Here is a 19,530-nt window from a genome sequence, read left to right as displayed (position 1 = left end):
AGATCTCGCAACCCTTTTCTCCTTTCTAATGATAATGTTCCATAAGGTTAGGTTGGGTTTTTGCTTTGAAATTGCAATATGCTAGAAAGGGCTAGGGTCCAGGTAGAATTATGCTTTTTGATATTTCAAAGGTGGAAACATAGGTCAGGGGGCTAGGATTTTGCTTTGAAATTGCAATATGCTGGAAGGGATTAGATGCTTTTACCAGAAGTTATGTTTATTAATGTTTTAAATGTAAAAGGGGTGGTTAGGGGGTTAGATTTTTGCTTTGAAATGACAATATGCTGACTTAGTTATGATGTTTTTTAACATCAGTTAAATAACAACCGTTATATTTTATTAATTATATTTTTCAAAAGTACTCTTTCTTTTATCAAATAAAATGATAATATATTGATTATTATATTGAATTCAATGATAAATCATCAGTGGATAATATCATCATCAAATAGAATGACGATTGGTTGCAGTTAGGCCAGTTTCACACAGCAGAGTCCTCGCTCCTGGAAGATCATATTACTGAAGATCATATTTCATATTTTGCAGCTCTCCTGTGCTTTCACATGGGGATCTTACGAATAAGCCGACAGATCTAACAACTATGCCGACGTTTGCTCAAAGTATGACTCATCACTTTTTCTCAAAGTCCAACTTCCTTAAAAATATGAAAAGAAGATTTCGGATTTGGATTCAGAGACCCCAAATTCCTAAAAGTGTAAGTCCCATTTTCAAAAATACCTGAAAACAAGGGAGTTATAGCTGTTTTTAATATAGATTTCCATTATCATATGATTATTAGTAAACGTACTAAGATAATAATACTCCTGCCTCACAAAGGGACAGGCAAAGGTTTCAAGAAGTTTTTGAACACCTGAGAAGTTTAAACATTAACATTTTTAATTTTTAAAAGTTCTAGTTTTCCAAAAAAATTGAACTATGAAAAGATGAATCCAAATATGAAATCATAAATCATCTCCACTCATCACCTGAACTCTTTCCTCTGTCGGTCTTTGTTTAGAGTGGGTTTCGAACTCCCTCACTCTATATGGTATTTTGCCCGGCGCCAATCAATTACTATGAATTGATAAAATAAACTTTACTATAATTTCACTCACTGTGTGGATACTTATATTTCACTCACTGAACTAATAATAGTATTGAAGAAAAAGATAAAGAGAGATAGATCAGGGTCGTGTGTAAGGGAATGTACAAAGTGAAAGGCAAAACAAGGGTTAATTATGAATTTATTATTGAACTTTAAATTTATATGAACTTATAAAAAAATTGATCAAAAATAAAGTAATGATTAGAAATAAATACAAGATGATTAAGTTTTCGAAAATATTACAGTTCAAGTTTAATTTTATTCAACAAAATTTAACAAACAGTTTCTATTTTAACAGGTTACTTGAAAAGTAAGTAATTAAATCAAAATATTGAACAACTCTAGTTAAAAATATGATTATAGTCAAAAATAAGAGAATTGATAAATTTTAAAGAATGAATATGATTAGGGGAGCCTTGCTTTATAGAACTATTATTTGTGCTTAGAAATGAATTTCAACTGTAAGCTTCAAGAAATTAATTAAGATTGTGTCTTTAGATATGAATTTAAAAAAGAAGTAATAATTAAGTTTGCTCTTTACTATAATGCTATAAAATTTGATATACTTATTTGGGCTTTTTAGGGTGGGGTGGTGTGGATTTTAAATGAGAAAAATTGAAAATTCTAAATACAATCTTTACCTGGCTCAGTCAATTCCCTATAGGATAATTGAAGTCTGAGACCAAAAACTCACTCCTACACTGAACACTGTCCAAACTCCAAGAGACTCACAGCAACTAACAGCAACTCACAGCAACTCCCAGCAACTAACTTGCAAGACAGGGTCTGTTTGCATATATACTAGCACCACGATTTTCCACCCCTCATCACCCTTCACCACCTAGCTCCGCCTACACTCAAACTCATCAGCCTAATATTCTGCTAACTAACTGGATTCAAATATCAATTTAAATTTACTATAATGTTTATTATGTTATATCATTTTAAAATATGGCTCCCCTTCATTATTAAAACAAATGATATCATACATTTCACCAATATTTAAACTCTGAAGTTTGGATACTGACAATTGAATACATTCTCATCAAATTTGATTAATACAGTGATCAATCTTATAAATCAAATATGGAAAATACTTCAATAATATATACATTAAATGAAAAACAAAACACAATTTCATACAGTATATAATTACAATTGAATTGAATAAATCAAATTAATAAGATACCAATTAATTATCACTTAATTAATTAAGCAGGTTTCTTATACTCATTGTCAACCTGTTTCTATCAAATATACCTAATTTACTCTATTTACAAATTTGTCCTTAGCCTATGAATTCGGATTCAACCAACTTAATTAGCTTATAATAATTATTAAATTATAATTTATTGTACAACATTATATTTGTTGAATACTTTATACATATAGCCTAATCTACTTCATGACCTTATTTATAAATACATTTACTCATATATCATGTTTATCGTTTTATGTGATCACCATTCAAATAACTGATCATCAAATAATTGCTTCAATAATATTCATATGCTGACCACGTGGTAAAATTGTAGCATATGCTGACCACGTGGTTACATTGAAAACTACATATCTATATTTACTTCTCTCCTAACTATATATCTATATCGCTATTCACAACCTTTATTTACCTGCCATCAACTTATGCTATAGATATATACAAGGGTTGACACAAAACACAGTGGGCCATGTGGTTTCTATTGTAAACGTGTCTGTGACTGACGTTACTGTTATCATATATTGTTAGCAAGTTTCTATGACAGAATGATTTTGTTTCAAACTATTTTGAAAAGAATAATGCCCCAGCGTCTGTCTAGGTAGGCTATTCAAATGCATTCTCAATAGTTTTGAGAAACGGTTCTTCTTATTATTCTAGCTCTTCGAGCATTCATATTCCTAAATGCAATATGTTCAGAGCACGTGTTAAACACATAACAGAAATCTATAATTTTTAAATTTTAGAAGAGCACGTGGTCGCCATTTGTGGCTCACACCCAATAAAATAGAAGGAAAAGGAATGTTGTACAGTAAACTTCACTGAATTTCAATTGTCATTCAACAATCCAATTTATCAGGTTCAAATCGTTGAATATCACTTTAAATTCCCAGCAATTATTGACTATTTATTTTTAACAATCAGAAAAATCTATTATGAACATACAGTATAAACATTGTGCTGATCTGAATCGATCTATGGTAATAATAGGAATTGAAAGAATAGAAAATGTCATGCCAAGTAGTGATGTCTGTATATTAGAACTGCTGAGTGGATAATGCATACTGAAAAATTCATGAATAGTTCAGACCAGCCTGGCGACTTTGTTGCTTTTGAAACCGGAATCTTGTTTTATTTTTATTAAATAATGATAAGGAAAGAAAACCATGTATCATAGTACAAAGCAGTTCAATACTTTGTATCATGAGTAAGATTAACATAATCATGACTTGTCGATTTTAGTCGCTGAGCTAAATCCTCAGTGTTGCCTCAATGCAAAAAGCATAACCATTGTACCAACTATTCTAAATTATTGTACTGTATTTCGTGAAGCCATGCTTTATTAAAGCCAGTTACTCAGAAAGCGTTTTGTTGTTGTTCGATGTTTTGTCATCCTTATGAATTCTGTTGAATCAAACATAATGTTATTTAAGAAGTTGTGCTGAACCTGTTAGAATTCATAGGAACAGTAAAAAATCAATTTTACGAAAATCGATGTACATGTAACTGGATTTAGAAGATCAATACGATAATGTGTTCTATCACAATTTAATCACAGAAATGTTCAAGTGAAAACATTGGACGCAAACCTTCTGCCATGAGGAGGCAGATGAATTTATGAAAAGCTTGATAGCTTGAATAGTGATCTGATATTTGTTACACGTTTTTAGTCCAAGACATAATAATTATGTCTTAGACTAATTTTTAATGTTTCTTCAATTGGCAGGAGAACTTTGGTTTTTCAAAGTTATCTTACTCCCTTATTTTGGGGTATTTTCAGAAATCAAGATAAATATCCTACCAAATTTCCTACATGAATACAGTGTAAGTTGTATTATAATAGCTACAGTACATACGTACTGTATAGTACAGTACCTGTTCGTTTTTACCGTATAATTATATGATAATAGAAAGCTTTATTAAAAACAGCCATAACTTCCTTGTTTTCGGATATTTTCAGAAACGGGACTTACGCTTTAAAGAATTTGGGGTCGCTGAATCCAAATCCGAATCTTTCTATCTTCATTTTCAAGAAAGATAGTTTTTGAGAAAAAGTGGTGACCGGAGAGACATAGAATCACCATGTGAAAGCGACAATTTGTCCGCTAGTATCCCGATGCAAGCCGATTTCTGCTTGCCTCGAGGGGAAAAGACGTGACAAAACGAGGTTCCTGGCTAGGGGTCACCATGTGAAAGACACAATTTGACTCAATGTACTTCGACAAAAAAACGTGAACACTGTTCAGTGCTCAAGTTGCACGTCTCCTATCGTCTCTTCTCTGTGTATCGTGTGAAAGTAGCCTTACAGTGCCCGGTAGCCATCATCACAGAGAACGTTACATTCAAAGAACTGACTGAATGGAACAGGAAAAAACCGTTACTAACGCATGCGCGATACGGTGCTGACTGAGACTGAGAGTGGTTTCTGATCTAAAGATTGAATTGCGAGGTTATGTTCATAGTCAGAGTGTCAGACAGCCTCTCAGCTGGTAAACGTAAACCCGATTGTGTTTGATTTTAGTTGTTCCCGTAATTTGTGTTTGTTTTACTAAATATTCTATATAGTTTTCAATATCAACTATAAATATTTTAAAACCTATCCGATGAAATCATGACATTAATAAGCAAATTCAAATTAAAAACAATTGATGTCAATTGTGCTAGCTATGTTCATCCTTGGACTCAATCATGTAGCGATGCTTGGGCGGAGTTGTTCCTTTTTGCCTTTCAAGATGCATTGAGGATAAATACAACTGCATATCTGGTATGTCATTTCAAATTCCATATTTGTATTTTTGTTTGCAATTAGGTTAAGAATTTTTCCAACTGTAAAGTTATTGTACGGTTGTTTATTATGACCCGGTTTGTCTCACGATGCTTGAGTGTAATTTATACGTTTCTACTCAGAACAACGCTTGACAAATAGGTTAATAATAATTGCATGAATCATCATTTTACTCTACCTGCATAACATTTAAGTTTATAGTAGGTTGTATAAAATATAATCTTGAATTTATATCAACCCTGGAACTAGATTGTCATCGCTACTCGAATCATCAGGCAAAGAAATTAAATTTTACAAAAACGATAGATTAATATAAGTAGCCTAAGTCTGAACTTACTAAAAATCAGAGTACTGGGAATGAGCCGTAGTGACAAACTGAGACTTGTATTTCTAATAAGGTGAGGATAGAAATAAATGAGACTATAGTATAGTAACAAGGCCTTCATCATACCTGATATCGTCCTCCAGGATTTAGCAAAGGCAATATTTGTCATTGAATTCTCAGCACCAGCTGAATACAAAGGAGGAGAACAAACGGACCAATTATCAGGAGCTTTTTGGGGAACTACGCAAACTGTACCCAGGCTACTCTGTTAAATTGACCGTGCTCGTAATTGGTTGTCTTGGAGGGGTTTGCCCATCGCTACTTTCAAATTAGAAAATAGTGTCTGCTTGTGAAAAAAGTGCTCACTGGTAAGCCAAATGCAGAAAGCAGTGAGCTCACTCTGTCTGCTCAGAGCGAACGATTTGTGGATCACGACATAGCATGTTGCTCACCTCATGGATGTGAGGAGTCGTTGTGTCAGAAATCGCTTGTCGAACCTCCTGGGAATCGGGACCCAGGTTGGGATGGTCAAGCATCTTAGACACTCAAATGGTATAAAATACACCAGTGATGCCTTCCTTATGCCCCAGGGGAGATGAGTCTGTTGTGGGGAATGAACGGTGCCGAGTGTATTGGAATTACTCATTCTCCACCACCAAGCTTTTAAGAGCCACAAAGCCTGATGTTTTCGTCTTAGACATAGTGGCAAAGAAAATGTATTCAATTGAGTTCTCAGCGCCTGCTGAAGGCAACATTGTCAGCAAGGAGGAGGAAAAACAGGAAAAATATCAAGACCTATTAATAGATCTGCGCAGGCTTAACCCAGGCTACTCCATAAGAATGGTGGTGTTGATTATAGGAGTGTTGAGTGGCATGAGACCCTTGTTTTTGGTCAACCTTGAAACCATTCCTTTAATACCTTCTGCTTCATCCATTACCCACATTAGTGGGATCGATGGCGTCATAGAGTTCGATTTCAACATACACAACAACACGAAAACTATTCAGATGGCAGGTAAAACAGTGATCACTTTTTAAAAAAAGTTCAGATCATCACTCATAAATTCATTTACACTATAATATGATTTATCACAAAGCAGCTTCCTGACGGCTCTCTTGAAGGCGGCTTCATCCAACTGCTTTACACCAGGAGGCAGCTTGTTGAAGAATTTCAGTGCAGAAACTCTAAAGCTGGCCTGTGAACGGTGAAGACGTCTCCTAGGGACATCCAGCAGCTCGCAGCGCCTGGTGTTGTGGTTGTGAACGTCACTTCGGGCAGCCAGAGTATGCTGTATCCTCTTGACATACATCAAGCACAGGAGGATGTAATGGCTGAAGACCGTCAGCACACCAAGGCGAGCAAAGATGGGCTTGCAGTGGGCAAGATGATCGCTGCCTGTTATAATTCTTATAGCCCTCTTTTGCAGTCTCAGCACATCAGCAGCCCCCGCCGAATGACCCCACAGAAGCAAGCCATAGGTAATGTGGCAATGGAAGAGCGCGTGATACATCATTATCAGGTACTTCTCAGTCACCAGGCCCCTCATCTTGAGCAGCAAAAAGCAAATGCGGGAGAGTCGACTGGTTACTTGCTGTATATGACTGTTCCAGCTGAGTCTGCTGTCCAAGACAAAACCCAGCAGCTTCACTGGATTCTGAGGGTCACGCGGCTCACGTGACAAGCTGCAGATGATCCTTTGGGTCTTGTCCTCATTCAGCTGGAATCGATTTGCCAGGAACCATGAAGTGGCAGATCGAAGATGCTCCGCAGATGCCTCCAAGACCCGCTCAAGCTCAGCACCCGATGACAGTAGAGATGCATCATCCGCGAACATCAGAGAGGAACCGTGGTCGTCGAGGTCATTTATCATGACAAGGAACAGTGTAGGCCCCAGCACTGATCCCTGAGGAACACCAAAAGCTACCGGAAGTGTCCGGGAGTCCGCACCACTGAGGGAGACAAGCTGAGTCCTTCCAGAAAGGTAAGAGCCCAAGATGGAAAGGGCAGAGTCTCTAAGACCATAAAAGCTCAGCTTTCTAAGGAGTATGCCATGGTCCACGCAGTCAAAGGCTCGGCTCAGATCACAAAGAGCAAGAGCAAGAGACTCACCATCCTCAAAGGCCGCGTCAATCCGCTCAGCTACATGGTCAACTGCACCCACTGTTGATCTCCCAACTCGAAAGCCAAATTGCATGTCAGAGAACAGGCCATTTTCCTCAAAGAAAGCCTCCAGCTGTGGCTTGATCACCGCCTCGATCACCTTGCCAAAGACAGGGGTAATGGAGATGGGCCTGAAGCTACGAAGGCTCTCACGATCACCCTTCTTGAAGACCGGGACAGTCCTTGAAGTTTTCAAGAAATCAGGAAATTTTCCAGACCTCAAACACTCGTTGACAGATGCACAGAGAGGAACTGCAACAGCATCCACAACATCACGAAGCATGCTCACAGACATGCCAAACACATCTGGGCTTTTAGAGGGCTTGAAGGAACGTATAATTTTCCTCAAGGCTGCTGGTGTGGTGGGGCGGAAAAAGGAGAGATGCTTCTGGCTCGGCTGGACTCTTCCCTCCAACAAAGCAATGGGATCAATGGCAGCATCAGGCAGGTCTCCCACTATGTCCTGAACCGAACCCACAAAGAACCCATTGAAGTCATCTGGGCTTGCAAAGTCAATACTTTTACGTGGCATGGATCTGTTTGTATTGATCACGTCCCAGGCAGCCTTGCATTGATTGGGTGCATCCTCAATTCGTCGCTCGGTAGCCAACCTCTTAGCCAGCTCGATCCTCCTCTTGTAAAATTGTTTGAATTTTCTATACCTAGCCGAGGTGTCGGCGTCACCATCCTCACATCTGTTCTTGAGGGCGAGCAAGATTCCCCTAAGTCTGGCCAGATCATCGGTGTACCACTCCTTGTGACCATCCAGATGTCTAGGTCTCCTCTTCAGTGCATGAGGGCGGCGAGGCTTGACAATTTCGGGAAAGAAAAAATTAAATTTGTCACGGAAAAAGTCAAAGAAAGCTGCAAACAATCCAGTACGTCCCGAAGAAAGAAAAACATCATTCCATGACACACTGGCCAATAAATCTTTGAAGCCTTCAAGTGCAGATTCGTGCACAGGCCTTGCTCGAAATATATAGTCAGCATGCCAAGTAGAAGAGGGTGTGGCACATAACTCGATCGCAGCTGGGATAATGCAAGAAGTCCTCAAAGCAGAGTGGTCATCCCCATGTAGCTCAATTACATTTGTACTGCAATTTTCAGGTTGAAGACTAACTGCAACATTGTCAAGGCAGGCCAAACCTCTAGTAGGCTCAGTGCAGGTAGTATACAGTCCATAACATTTCAAAATTTCAACAACAGCTCTAGTTCTTGGAGTATCACTAATAAAATCAACATTAAAATCACCCGCAATCAATATCTCAAAATCATAATGCTTGGTCAAAAACATTAATAAACGTTCAAAAAGTTCACAGAAATGCACAAAATTCCCACTAGGAGAGTGATACATAGAAACAATAATAACATGACATTCAGTCACTGAAATGGCTACCACTTCAAGGTCAAGTTCATAACAAAAGGCAGTTACATCAATAACATTATAGTCAAGGTCACTTCGAACATATAGGGCAGAGCCCCCACATCTCGTCAATGATCTACAAAAAATTGTAGCAAGTACAAGGTCAGATATCTTCATGTAGAAGTCAATCTCAGAAGAAGTCAAAAAGTGTTCATTTAAACACAATACGTCAAGTTTTTCATTTTCTACAAACAATGAAAGCAAGCCTTGTTTGTTACGCACGCTCTGGGCATTCCAGTGACCCACAATCAATTCAATATTCTTTTGAATATTATTGTTTACATGCCTGAGTAATGGTTGAGGCTCGTTTTCCCTAAAAAAACACGGGAATTAACACGATTTCGATGTGGTATGAATCGGCGCACAAGAGCTCCAGAAGGCCAGAATGTAGCATCCAGTAGTTTCTCCAAAGATTCAGAAGACACCTCAATTTTGAATGACTTATACGAGTTGAATTTGGTGTTAAGTTCAATACATTGGGATACTTCAATTTTTCTTTCAGCTAAGAAAGATTTAACAGTGTCGCCAGTTTCACTCAAAGAAATACGGGAGAGAAAAATAAAATTACTCTCGTTTGAGGAATTAGAATCCTTAGATACTCTATCATGCTTAGTAGTTTTAAGACCATTCACCTCACCCGTGCACAGTACAGCATCATATTTTCCACTTTTTTCCTGATTTTGGTTTGATACACTACTATATTTCTTCCTTCCGACACTATCAATATAACTACACGATTTTTTCTCAATAATACTATTTGAAAAATTAGGACCATCACTAGAAAAATGAAATACAATACTAGCTTATTCAGGACAATTTGGGCCTCACTGAGTAAGCTACTGGTAATTTAAGGGTGAAATAATTATAATAATGAAGCCAATGTAAAAAATTATATTATTTTTATTTCTGTTTACAACACTCATTTTCTGTCATATCCCTAAATGATGACTGGTTACCATGGTGATAGGTTCTGATTCAATCTTGTTATTAATTCGTTTACTTTGTTGTAATCTTGAATTATAAATCAATAGAATTGAAATGAAGACATTGAAATATTTATGAACGTTGTATTGAAAGAGAATGAACATGAATGAATGTAATAAATAATTTATTCAAATAATTTATTTATTACATTCATTTATGTTCATTCTCTTTCAATACAACGTTCAAAAATAATTATTTCAATGTCTTCATTTCAATACTATTTATAATTCAATATTACAACAATTGGCGACGAGGATATAAGAAAAGGAAATACAAATACAAATTCAAACATGAATCTTCAGAAATAAGTTTTCAATTTCAACTTCAAAATTTTCAAATTCAACTTCAACAAAAAGTAAGTGTACGGTGGGCCTATTCAAAATCTTTTCAAAATTCAAATTACATTATGGATTCAAATCAATTACAATAATATTATCAAGACGCTATTAGAACAACAACAAGAACTACAGAGACAACAACAAAATATTTTAATTGCAGCTCTGTTACAAAAATTAGATTCGATAGCTACTTCTATTACTTCTCCTATTGCTACTCCTATCGTTTCTCTAAATTCTTTCTAAAATTTCGAGCCAGAAAAAGAAAAATTTCAATGTTACTTAGAACATTTTGAAAATATGAAATAACATTATTGTGTTTTGACTCAATTCTCAATAGAAAAGATTGATATAGTCTGCACACAAAGATTTTACTCGGGCAAGATGGAAGAAGTATCCTACATACTCCAGTTCGGTTTGTATTGGTTCAAGAATTATAAATTTGGTCTCAAATTGTAGAAAATATTCTGTAGGCCTACTACAATTTGAGACCAAATTTATAACTTTTGAACCAATACGAACCGAACTGGAGTACTTCTTCCATCTTGCCTGAGTAAAATCTTTGTGCGATCAGACTATAGTGATCATAATAAGTTTACTTTATTGATTAACACTTTGACAACAGTAGGTACTCATGATTTTGTTCTTGTCGGATGCGTTTTGGGGCACTGAGCTACACCTTCAGCGTACAAGAAGTAGTCTTCCCTAGTGCTCCGAAACACGTCCGACAAGCAGCAAAATTGTGAGTAGTAGAACTGTGTTGAAGTTAATATTTCAAATTTATTACAATAATTATTACATCAAATAAAAGAAATCTTTATAAATCTTTCTTTTATTATTACGTCTTTGTCTTTTTCATTACCTATGTTTCATCACCACTGTTGGCAGATGGTAAGACCTTCTTTGTGCTTTTCAAATTGAAGAAGAATTGATGATGTGCTCTAGGGATGAGATTAGCCGAACACAATGAAATTAAATCTTTTTTTTTATTTTCTGTTATAGCAGGTGCTTCGGAGTAAGCTTTTTGCAGAACAATCTCCTTTGTGCTTCTCCTTGTTTTTCTTTTTAAGTCAATTTCTTTGAAACTCTCATCTTTATAAGATGATTTATAAAAAAGAGAATATTCATTACTTTTCCTCACTTCAACTATTTTCACATCATTCCAGGAACATTTCTCATCATCTGTGTTGATAGAAAAGTTTTTACCAAGATCTTCAGACATCTTCTTCCAGTCATGAAAGTCCGAGGTTTCCATTTCTTTTACATGATAGGGTTCCCCTGTCTTTCTGGAAGTCTTGACAAGCATTGATACTTCACTGGGAATGAAAATGGGCCCACTCTTCAAAACTCTTTGCTCTTCTCTCTCAATACACGAATGGATGTTGTCTGCTTCATTCTCAGTGTGGCCGACAATCAGGTACTTATGAGTTATGGTTTCAATTTGCATTGTTTGAATACAAAATAGGTACATTGCAAAGATATACCTATTTTTATTTTGTGAAACAGTATTATCACTGTAGAATATTATTCTCTTTTTATTTCTACAGTTATCTTTTATGAATTCGTAAACACAGCTTGCAATTTCTACACCACCACGGTTAGCAATGCCCTCATGCCATAAATAACAAAAACCATTTCTTTTGGAACTATCTTTCTTTGAAATATCGGCTACAGTGAAGTTATAAGCATTCAATTTGGATTTGTAGTAAAATAGGGATGCTTTCCCCTGTGGTAACTGAAATACTGCCTGTAAGTCATATACTGCCAACAGATGATCTTCATTATTTGTACATTCTCTTTTATCTTTATCTTTTTCAAGTCTTGACAGTGTAACTTCTTCTCGATGCTTCTTCTGGAGATCTTCTTTTTCCATCTTATCTTCCTCACTCATTAGTTTGAACTCCTCACATTTTCCACACAAATCTTTCTTTGGTTTAAAAAAACTGATATTGAATTTTGTATTGAAAATAGATTCATACAAGTGCTTTTTGACATATTTCAAGCCTTTTGTTTTGTTCTCTTCTACATAAAGGCGGTACATCATTGATAAGTTCAAACTACCCTCCAAGTACTCCTTCTTGGTTCTTGCCCTGCAATAGTGGGACTCAATGCGAGGGAAACTATTGATGTGTTTGAATACTGATTCAATCAATGTCTCATCAGTTTTTGTTTGTTTCCCATGCTTTCCCCTGCAATCTTCTCCTGTGAAACCATTTGCATCACTTTTTTTCAAAACAGTAGATATGAAATTATTTGAAATAGCAAATGTTGATCGAAACATTCTTTTACAAACACGCACTCTCTCATTATCAATTTCAAAGTGGAACATTGCATTGCATTTACGAGCGGTTTTTGAGCGTACATCATCATTGTTGAAAAGAATGAGTTTTGAAATGTAGTCTCTTTTTCGAGTAATGTCACCAAGTATGTAAAATTTATCAAACATTTCCCTTCTCAAAGCATTGGAGAATTTCAAATTACACTTGAAAATACATTTTTCAGTACATGGTAGACCTAGTTTTTTTTCTTCATGGAGTTTACCTAGTCTTGATACATAACATGCACCAGTGTTGACTTTCTTTTTCTTCAAATTACGTGCCCAGTTGTCTTCATTTCTAACACGCTTTCGAGTCACCTGCTTACCAGAGTCAATTGCCTTTTCAATTGGATTCTGATCTGTTTTCTCAGAATCAACATTTTCAATTATCACATTCTGATCTGTTTTATCAGAATCAACATTTTCAATTATTACATTCTGATCTGTTTGTTCAGAATCCAATTGAAAAGGCAATTGATTTTCAACACTGTAATTTGAATCAGAATCTGAGTCTGGGAAAAACTCAGGATCTTTATCGCTGTCATGAAAATCTGAGTAGTAGTCTGTACTATCAAAGTGCTCTAGGTCAGAACTTCTCATACTGTAGTCATGGTCAAGGACAGGTCTCGTGATTCTGGTTTCAGTAGAATTGTCACCATCATGTTGTGTTGACACTACAGGACATATATCACCATCTGAAACATAGAATGAGAAGGATACTCTTTTAATTCAGTAGTTAGATGGAACAGTACTGTTGATAATGTGAGTTAAGGACACATAATCTGATTCAGTATGTGAATGAAACATTGTTAGGTGAATACAGTATTAAGAGTGTTTCCCATTTATAACATTGACTTAAAAGTAACAATACAATAATATTTATCCACTGCTTACCAATTGGAAATGTGTGGAGTTGTTCAGTCTGGTTGTCTGATTCACTCTGGATGAATTCAATTTGTATAGGTCTTGTGATCAGGGTTTCGGTAGAATTATTGTCACCATCATGTTGCATTGACACTACAGGACTTATATCACCATCTGAAACATAGAATGAGAAGGATACTCTTTTAATTCAGTAGTTAGATGGAACAGTACTGTTGATAATGTGAGTTAAGGACACATAACTTAATCTGCTTCAGTATGTGAATGAAACATTGTTAGGTGAATACAGAAATAAGAGTGTTTCCCATTATAACATTGACTTAGAAGTAACAATACAATAATATTTATCCACTGCTTACCAATTGGAAATGTGTGGAGTTGTTCAGTCTGGTTGTCTGATTCACTCTGGATGAATTCAATTTGTATAGGTCTTGTGATCAGGGTTTCGGTAGAATTATTGTCACCATCATGCACTTGCATTGACACTACAGGACTTATATCATCATCTGAAACATAGAATGAGAAGGATACTCTTTTAATTCAGTAGTTAGATGGAACAGTACTGTTGATAATGTGAGTTAAGGACACATAACTTAATCTGCTTCAGTATGTGAATGAAACATTGTTAGGTGAATACAGAAATAAGAGTGTTTCCCATTTATAACATTGACTTAGAAGTAACAATACAATAATATTTATCCACTGCTTACCAATTGGAAATGTGTGGAGTTGTTCAGTCTGGTTGTCTGATTCACTCTGGATGAATTCAATTTGTATAGGTCTTGTGATCAGGGTTTCGGTAGAATTATTGTCACCATCATGCACTTGCATTGACACTACAGGACTTATATCATCATCTGAAACATAGAATGAGAAGGATACTCTTTTAATTCAGTAGTTAGATGGAACAGTACTGTTGATAATGTGAGTTAAGGACACATAACTTAATCTGCTTCAGTATGTGAATGAAACATTGTTAGGTGAATACAGAAATAAGAGTGTTTCCCATTTATAACATTGACTTAGAAGTAACAATACAATAATATTTATCCACTGCTTACCAATTGGAAATGTGTGGAGTTGTTCAGTCTGGTTGTCTGATTCACTCTGGATGAATTCAATTTGTATAGGTCTTGTGATCAGGGTTTCGGTAGAATTATTGTCACCATCATGCACTTGCATTGACACTACAGGACTTATATCATCATCTGAAACATAGAATGAGAAGGATACTCTTTTAATTCAGTAGTTAGATGGAACAGTACTGTTGATAATGTGTGTTAAGGACACATAATCTGCTTCAGCATGTGAATGAAACATTGCTTGGTGAATACAGTATTAAAAGTGTTTCCCATTTATAACATTGACTTAAAAGTAACAATACAATAATATTTATCCACTGCTTACCAATTGGAAACGTGTGGAGTTGTTCAGTCAAGTTGTCTGATTCACTCTGGATGAATTCACTTCGTATAGGTCTTGTAATCAGGATTTTGGTAGTATTGTCACCATCATGTTGTGTTGACACTCCAGGTCTGATTTCATCTTCTGTAAATTGAATAAGATTAAAACTCTTTAATTTTTTAGATAGATGGAACAGTAGGCTACTGTTGATAATGTGACCAGTAGAGACCATATATAGTCTGCTTTTAGTACCATATGTGTATGAAATTTTGTTAGGTTAATAGAGTATTAAGAGTGTCTTCTATATATTACATAGAATTAAAAGCATCAATACAAAAATATTCATCCACTGCTTACCAATTGGAAAAGTATGGAGTTGTTCAGTTTGTATAGGTCTTGTAATCAGGGTTCCAGTAGAATTGTCACCATCATATTGTTTTGACTCTCCAGGTCTGATTTCACCATCTGAAAAATAAAATAAAAGTTGTACTCTTTAATTCAGAAATTTTTATAAATGGAACAGTACTGTACGGTTGATAACGTGAGTAGTAGAGGCCATAATAATAGCCTAATCTGCTCCAGTAGTGTAATGAGTTGAAATTTGTTAGTGGAATGTAACATTTTTTTGTGTTGCCATACATAATAAGGTTTCATAATATTAGTGTTTTTATTTCGTGTTTTCGATTTTGTAAAATCATAAACTTTATAAAGGTTTCAATCAAAGTGAATATAATAAGGAAAACCATGAGCAATATTAAACTTTGTACTATGTTGGCTGTGGAACTTCTTCGGAACTCCCCACAAATAAGCCATACACATACAAAACGTCAATAATATTAGCCTATATAGAACTTGAAAAAAGGTTAATTTTAATTAGTACCTTAAAATTGGTTTATGTCATCAACAGTGTATGCTAGGTTAAGTAAAGTTTTTTGTAACATCGACAAGAAGTAGAACTTTGATCAATGAACTTACCTTTCATTAGTTCTATTTTTGTTCCGTCTGCCAATTTTTTACAATTTCTCATTATTCTCAATGTTCTAGAAGAAAACATAGTCAACTAATTGCTCAATTGATGAAATAACGTGCTCTGGACAAGAAACTGTATGGTTCACGACAAGATTCATCATAAAACCTAACCTCCTTGCATAAAGCAGAATGAAAAACTGCTTTATAATTCAAAAACAGCTGTGGGACATCTGAGGAAAAGCACCATCACACAGAGGAATAATTAGAGCAACACTGAAACAGCAGATATCCCATACTATATTTTGAGAAAAAGCACGGAGCAACACTAAGACAACAGATATCCCACTTTTTACTCTGAGAAAAACTACAAAGGAATACTAGAGCAATACTGAGACAACAGATATCCCACTTTCTACTCTAAGAAAAAGTACAGAGGAGTACAAGAGCAACACTGAGACAACAGATATCCCACTTTTAACCTGAAATAAAATGAAAAATCAATGGAGTGTTACACCAGGATATCTTCCCTATTTAATTAACTAGACGAGCTATCACAAAACCCACTATTGCACTGAAATCTTCAACTGCAATATACTTGAACACCATCATAACCTCAAAACACCAAAATCAGAGATGTCTCACTGTTGCACTGAGGTAGCGATGTGTTCAAAATGTTATTAATCAAAGTAACAAACTCACCAAAATAAACATCGAAATGGGCTCAGAGAATAATGGATTCTAAAAGTTGTGAAAAAAACAAGAATCTTATTTTAAAATATAAGATATCCTACAAATTTATTATGAATTGGAGAAAAAACGATCTTGAACAACTAAGCTTGTAAAAGATTGTCGTATCAATATTAGTATAGGCCTATAGAAGTTTTTTTAACAGTAAAATTTAAAAAAGGATCATCTCAGTTTCTTTCTTCTTCTGATTAAATAAGTTTTCAAATAGTTTTATGCCCATTAATTAAAAAATTCTTTTCCTAAAACTCCATTATTTCCAATAATAAAGCAACAATAACCACGTATTAAAAAATTTTGCGATTATGTTCAAAAAGGCATTCAAATCATCCTCATTTTTTGATAAGATAATATATTTGGAAAAATCAAAATGAGGAGAGATTGTGGAAAGATGTATCCACTCAGACTCTCTCTAAACATGGATAAAATCACCATTTAAAAGTTATACCCAAAATTTAAACATTCATTTTTTATTTTTCATAATAATTCAACTCAATCAACAGCCTCTGAATAAAGATTGAAACAAGATGAAAAGATATCTTATATTTAAAACTTGGACAATTTAACTTGGTCATAGAAGCTTGGTTGTTGTAATTGTTGTATCTCGTTCATCTGATGAAATAATCAGATGAGTTTTGATTAGACAGATTAGTTTAGATTTATCAGATTAGTCAAGTATCTGCTACATCAAATTTATTTAGTCAACACAAATTGAACATTGGGCAATGGTTTTGGAGGTTAAGTAGGGCTTCCATCAAATTTTTCCAGACATGACCCCCCCCTGAGAAACCGTCCCGGTGCCGCCCCTGAGCCATTTAGTATGGGATTCAGCTTTGGGGTGATTGTTCCCCAGCTGTGAAACTCTTTGACTACAGAAGAAGGCCATCGAATAAAGAAATAATTTGTCAGGCACCACCTATAGCAAAGTGTAGGCCACTTTTCCATAAACTAGGGGTCTTAACTCTCCCATCTTTATATGTTATCACCTGTTTGTTGTACATGAAAAGAACCTGGAGGAATATACTCTGAATGGTGACATTCATAACTATGCAACAAGAGGCAGGTTAAATGTCAGAATTGATTCTCACCTATATGCAAGTAGGAATTATCAATAGGAATATGTCAATAGGAATTGGAGAAACATATCTATCAATCAAGTTATTCAATGAGCTTGCTCCTGAATTGAGACGTATAGCACTATTAAAAATACACAAAAGACTTACTTATCGAAAAGTGCCTTTATTCTGTCAGAAGTTTTTAAATAGCTTTTGACTTCTTATGTTTAAGTGCTCTATTGTGACGTATGCATTAGAAATACTGATATAGCCTCTACCTATAGGCCTATAGTATACTTATTAAGTTAACACCGTTTTATTAATTACTATAATTACTTTCTGTTAAATACTACTATTTATTACTATATGCCACTTCTGTTGTACTAATTACTCTGACTATTTTTATCTTATTTGTATCTTTGACGTTTGTTACAACACTTATTGTTGTATGCCAATGAAGGATTATTGATTAAATGATTGATCTCTCTCAAAATCAGCAATTAGGCTGCAATTATTCTACTTCCAACACGTTCATTATTCCAATACTTCCACATTTACTGTCAAAGAAGCCTATTATTTTTAAAATGTGTTTTATAAGTTCACAAAGCTTTGAAAAGTTTAACATTCAACAATATATCAAATAATCCTATTGCTTTTAAAAATACCGGCTTCAAGTTCGAATTATTATTTATAGTTGTATTCAAACCCAGTTTTATACTGATAAATCTGATCTGGAGTGAATAATTCTGTTCGACACTTTGTTCTTAACGTTCTATTGAAATTTATAGCAAAGCTACAATAGTAAAGAAGGTCGCAATTGTTTCTGTGTGAGAACTATTATCTAATGTCATGCTGTAAACCTAATTCTACCATATAATTTGGTTTGTATCTATGAAAGAATTCCTTGTTTGTCCAGTTGTCCTTCTATCTACGTGAATTCATTAATACGCATTAATTCTTATATTTGATTCTACAATACTTTAAAAAATAACCTAATCAATACCTTACCTTACCTTAGTCAATTACATTCCACGAAAACTTTGTTCTTCATCTCTTCATATAAATAATAGTATAAAATATAATATATCATTTTCTATGTAGTATGCACTTTTCCCTTTCCATGATAACCTTATTTTATAATATAATACACTCTCATAAAAGTTGATTCAAAATTATTTGATGTGATTATTTATTGATAACACGTTTTAAATAACATGTATCATAATTATATTGACTCTCTCATGTTCACAGGTCGCCTTGCTGATGAGAGGCCGCGTTCCCTCGAAAAAAGACATCAAACATACTATTCTAGGCATTATTCAATCTAGCATTTTTCTTAGTTGTCATGCTTTTGGATATTCGGTTACATTGTGTACATTGAGGTGAGAATATGTTTCATCAACAATCAATCACTCTTATCATTGGGTCTTTCCTGGTTCTCCAAAAAACGTTTTAATATAATTATAAGATATAATTGCTACTTTGTTGAATAATATAATGAAATATAAAAGTTCGATGATATTGATATTATTTGATATTCCATATTCAACATGGGTTCTATATTGAACGCTATTTTTTAAATACCACAATCATGTTTAGTAATATTAATTGTATTGATAATTATTGTAAAAATAATATTGATGTAGTTAAATAGATATAATAACTACTACCAGATAATTATTCTTGTTTTTTGCTCTATTTGCCATGCATCGATTTTTATAAATAACAATTATTTTTTTGAATCTTCATTTTCCGTAAAATACAAGGTTGATTATTTTTTCAACAATAAGGTCTTGAAACTTCTCCCAGAAACCCGTAGTGATTT

The 19,530-nt window shown here is 34.7% G+C and overlaps 1 protein-coding gene across 1 annotated transcript in view; it reads left to right on the top strand.

The window, feature by feature from the left end:
• The first annotated feature begins 4,765 nt into the window (after positions 1–4,765).
• Positions 4,766–19,530, top strand: part of LOC111058826 (transmembrane protein 135) — a 35,088-nt gene continuing 20,323 nt past the window's right edge. The window contains exons 1-2 of the mRNA XM_022346399.2: positions 4,766–5,085; positions 18,957–19,087. Coding sequence (XP_022202091.1) covers positions 4,933–5,085; positions 18,957–19,087 — 284 coding nt within the window. The 5' untranslated portion in view covers positions 4,766–4,932. The remainder of the gene's footprint in view (positions 5,086–18,956; positions 19,088–19,530) is intronic.

The sequence above is a fragment of the Nilaparvata lugens genome, chromosome 1 (assembly GCF_014356525.2).
Source record: "Nilaparvata lugens isolate BPH chromosome 1, ASM1435652v1, whole genome shotgun sequence".
NCBI lineage: Eukaryota > Metazoa > Arthropoda > Insecta > Hemiptera > Delphacidae > Nilaparvata > Nilaparvata lugens.
This window is presented reverse-complemented; position numbering and strand designations above follow the sequence as displayed.